The sequence below is a fragment of the Castanea sativa genome, chromosome 10, assembly GCF_040712315.1.
Source record: "Castanea sativa cultivar Marrone di Chiusa Pesio chromosome 10, ASM4071231v1".
NCBI lineage: Eukaryota > Viridiplantae > Streptophyta > Magnoliopsida > Fagales > Fagaceae > Castanea > Castanea sativa.
Window position 1 is genome coordinate 33,217,417 of NC_134022.1, and position 4,383 is coordinate 33,221,799.

The window sequence follows — 4,383 nt, forward strand, 5'->3', positions numbered from 1 at the left end:
ATATAAAGACCAAAATGAAAATAACTTTAAACTTTAACGTTTAAAAGTGTATTATATTTTAATTCCTATTTTCTATCCTACACTATTCTTTCCCTTTTTGCCCCCATAAATTGCTTATTGATTGCATTGAGAGAGAGAGAGAGAGAGTCGAAGAATAACTTACATGTTTGACACATAATTTGTAGCAGGGAAGGAATAAAAAATAAAAAATAAAAGTCTAAAACTATTCAGATACTTGTGATCATTTTGTTTGATCATTAAAAATTAGTAACGATGTCCACCAAATTATAGAAGTTTGTAACACAGTTTGGTTGATTCTATAACTCATTAGCAATAAGCGCAGAAAATATTCGGTGCTGTGGGGATGACTGGTATTTTAGTATTGTGTTGAAAAGTACAGGGGCCAAATAAGTGCCGTGAAACCTAGTTATAAATTGACTAGACAGCCCAAGTTGTGACTTGTAAGAGTGAGTGCGCGTGTGGAATTCAACTTTTTTCTTTCTTTGGAGGTTTCTATAAGACCTCTTCGTTCCAGCTCAAGTACTCACACATTAGCCTATCAAAAAAAAAAAAAAAAGTACTCACACATTAACATCTCTGTTTCTCCTCTGTTCCATTCTCTCTATAACCTTTCATTCCCCCAACTCTTATCTATTATTATCCAAATCTCTCAAAACCTTGAGGTACAATCAAATTCTTAAATGGATTTGTTTCAATTTTTTTTCTTTGTCGTCTAGTATTTGTTGTTTCTATATGTACTGAAAAGTTTATCTATCTATGAGCAAGGTTAAAGAGAAAGAAAATGACTAAACAGAATGTGGTGGTGTCTGATTGCTCATCGCGTAGTAGCATGGTTACAGTGGCTGCATCAACATCAGCACTGTTCTCACCACCAGAAGCGTTGGCTGCACTTGGTGGTCATATTGCCATGTCTGAAAAGAAGCTCCTTAAAAGGCTTGAAGCTGGAGGTGGCAGAGTCAATGCTTGGGTTGATTCAATGAGAGATTCCTCACCTTCTCGAATAAAATCCACAACTGAAAAAGAAGAGCAAAGCTCTTGGATTGTACGTTTCAGCCTCTTGTCTAAAACGACTATTATTCTATATTTCTAATATTCATGCTGTTAATAAGTTTGTACCATTGTTTTATTTGTTTCTTAATTGTTTGGACAATAGCTTCGTCATCCATCAGCGTTGAGAAAGTTCAGGCAGATAATATCTGCTTCTAAAGGGAAACAAATTGTGATGTTTCTAGATTATGATGGTACTCTCTCACCGATTGTTGAGGATCCAGATCGAGCATTTATGTCGAGAGAGGTTTGTTTTCATTTTGTTCTAAACTTTTGAAGTTCATGCATTTTGTCTTTAATTGAGTTCTGGTACACTTTTAATGTTGTTCAATTTTCTTTCATGCTTGTTTGTTTAAAGCAGATGAGAGAAGTTGTGAGAGATGTTGCTAGATACTTCCCCACAGCCATTGTAAGTGGAAGGTGCAGGGACAAGGTGCATTTTCCAGAACTATAAAGTTGTCTAGTACTTAAATTTATTTATTTATTTATTTGTTATTATTATTTTTTTTATCTAGAATAGTTGATGAATAACCTGTTTTTGTTTCTAATTGTCAAATTTTCAGGTATATAAGTTTGTAAGATTAGCAGAACTTTACTATGCGGGTAGCCATGGAATGGACATCAAGGGACCATCCAAAAGCAGAAAATGCAACAAAGTCAGTTCTGGTGTGCCATGTAAAAAATCAATCTTTTTAATCTTTGATCTTTTGGCCGTTTCTAATATATATTTTTTCCTGTTAATTTTTGGTTAATTTAGGGAAATCGGGCAGTAATCTTCCAAGCTGCTACTGAATTTCTACCCATGATTCATGAGGTTTGTTTTCTTTTACTTCTAAGTAAAAGATGATCAAATATAGATAAGATATGTGTATAAAGAACTAACTGTGAATGTTCTTTCAGGCGCACAAAGCCTTATTAGAGAAAACAAATTCCATCCCAGGTGCTAAGGTGGAAAATAATAAGTTTTGTCTATCCGTACACTTCCGCTGTGTTGATGAAAAGGTGACTGAAATCCCTTGTCCAATATTTTTTTTCCCTTTTATTTCTCATTTGGATCACAAAGACTAATATTTGTTTTTTGTTTTTTTCTTTTGGTCAGAGATGGGCTGTATTAGCAGAGCAAGTTAGGTTGGTGCTCAGTGCGTATCCAAAACTTAAACTGACTCAAGGGAGGAAGGTACCCACGTTGTTCTATTTAATTCTCAATTTGTATTTTAAAAAAGAAATTTGTATGCAACAAATTCTTTGTATTTTTGTAATGGTCAAAGTTGACATGTTGGTTCAAACAGGTGCTAGAGATTCGTCCAATTATCAAATGGGACAAAGGCAAAGCCCTTGAATTCTTGCTAGAGTCACTTGGTAAGCATTGAAGTACTTTCACTAAGCAACAGTATAGAAACCCCATGGTCATGACCATGAAAGGAATAAAAGAAAATAGTATATATTGTCCAATTCTTAACTTCTTCATTGATGTTCCTCTTTAGGATATGCCAGCTCAAGTGATGTTTTTCCTGTCTATATTGGAGATGATCAAACAGATGAGGATGCATTCAAGGTATCTCGTTTTCTTTTTACATTTGCGTGCATTTAATTAACATTTTGTTGAAAAGCTACTTTATTTATTGAAAATTTGGAAAAAAAAAAATACAATTATACATAAAAAATGTGAGACTTTAAGGAAAAAAAAAAACTAAAAAGTTACCATTTCTTGTATGAGTATTTGCTAATCCATTTATTACATATTATGATAAATAGGTTTTGCGCAATAGAGGACAAGGGTTTGGGATCCTAGTTTCTAGAATTGCAAAGGACACAAGTGCCACTTATTCTTTGCAAGAACCATCTGAGGCAGGTTTATTTAATCCAAACATACACTTGTGTTTGAACTATGATAAGACAAAATGTTATAATTCGAATTTGTACTACATGATTTCTCAATATATATAGACATTATAGCAAAAAATGTTTATTATAATGAAAAAAAATCATTGCAATAACATCAGAGTCATTGCAATAGTTTATGCAAAGTGTTGCAATAAAATCTGAGATAATATGTTGGTGCAAAAAAAAATTTCATTGCAATAAACCTTTAATATTTTAATAGCAATCTTTATTTAATAATATATTTGATATTGCAATAAACAATTTACTGCTTCGAATATCTTGTAGCAATATGCAATTATTTCACAAATCTTATTACAATAAATTGCAAAGAATTGACAAAAATAATTTGAGTTAAATTATTGCAACAGTATCTTCATTGTAATAAAAAATTGTTTCATATTTTTTATTACAATAAATTGTAAAATAATTGGAATTAGGTCATTGTAATAATATATTCATTGTAGTTTCATGTTTGTTATTGCAATAGATTATAAAATAATTTATATTTAGTTATTACAATGTTATATTTGTTACAATAATCTATCTCCTTGAAATTTCTATTATAATATATCGCAAAATAATCAGTATCAAGTTATTACAACGGTTTCCTCAATTTAAGTTATTGAAATTTTTTTTGATTTCTTAAATTTAAGTTATTGCAAAAAATTTTCTAAATTCAATTTAATATTAAAGCCTCTATTGTAAGTGAAAATTATAAACTATTGCAACTAATTATTATTAATGTAATAATTTATTACTTTTAAGTTACTATTGCGACGATTTTTAATTTTTAAATGTGATATTATGTCTTATAGACTTATTTTGGTGTGGTGATATATATATATATATATATATATATATATATATATATATATATATATATATATATATATATATATATTTGTACTGCATATTAGATTAAAAATTCCGTTTCTTTGCAGGTTAGGGAATTTTTGCGGCTATTGGTGGAATGGAAAAGATTATCACGGCATGCAAGGACAATAGGGGCTGTAAACATACAGCAATAATTGATCCCATGTTTTTTGGGGTGATATTAATATTTGCTGTATGTTTACGTTGCTTATTTTTTTGGAATAGAATTGCAAATGTATTTTCTTCCTTAGAGCCTGTAATTGATCAAAAGAGCGAAACAATTCCTCATAATTTATGAGTTGTTTATATATTATTTCTCTTTCCATCTCTGATACAGTACTTATGTGTTGGTTAATATGTGGTGTCAATTATTTTTATAAATAACAATAATAATAAAAAGTAGTGGTGAGAGAATTTGAACAAAAATAATCTCTAATTAAAAAATTGGGTAATGCTAGCGATTGAACCACAAAGTTTTTAGCCATAATTTGATGGCTTATGGTGCAAGCATGTATTTGCATACTCAGCTGCCTGTGTTTGGGAATTATCATATAATAA

At 30.4% G+C, this 4,383-nt stretch overlaps 1 protein-coding gene across 1 annotated transcript; it reads left to right on the top strand.

The window, feature by feature from the left end:
* Positions 1 to 463: 463 nt before the first annotated feature.
* Positions 464 to 4,161, top strand: LOC142613612 (putative trehalose-phosphate phosphatase D). Its single transcript, XM_075786038.1, has 12 exons — positions 464 to 683; positions 787 to 1,063; positions 1,175 to 1,315; positions 1,430 to 1,501; positions 1,632 to 1,724; positions 1,826 to 1,882; positions 1,969 to 2,070; positions 2,168 to 2,245; positions 2,358 to 2,427; positions 2,553 to 2,623; positions 2,824 to 2,916; positions 3,894 to 4,161. Exons 2-12 carry the CDS (start codon positions 803 to 805, stop codon positions 3,978 to 3,980), a joined length of 1,125 nt encoding a protein of 374 aa, XP_075642153.1. The 5' UTR covers positions 464 to 683; positions 787 to 802; the 3' UTR covers positions 3,981 to 4,161.
* The last annotated feature ends 222 nt before the right edge of the window (positions 4,162 to 4,383 follow it).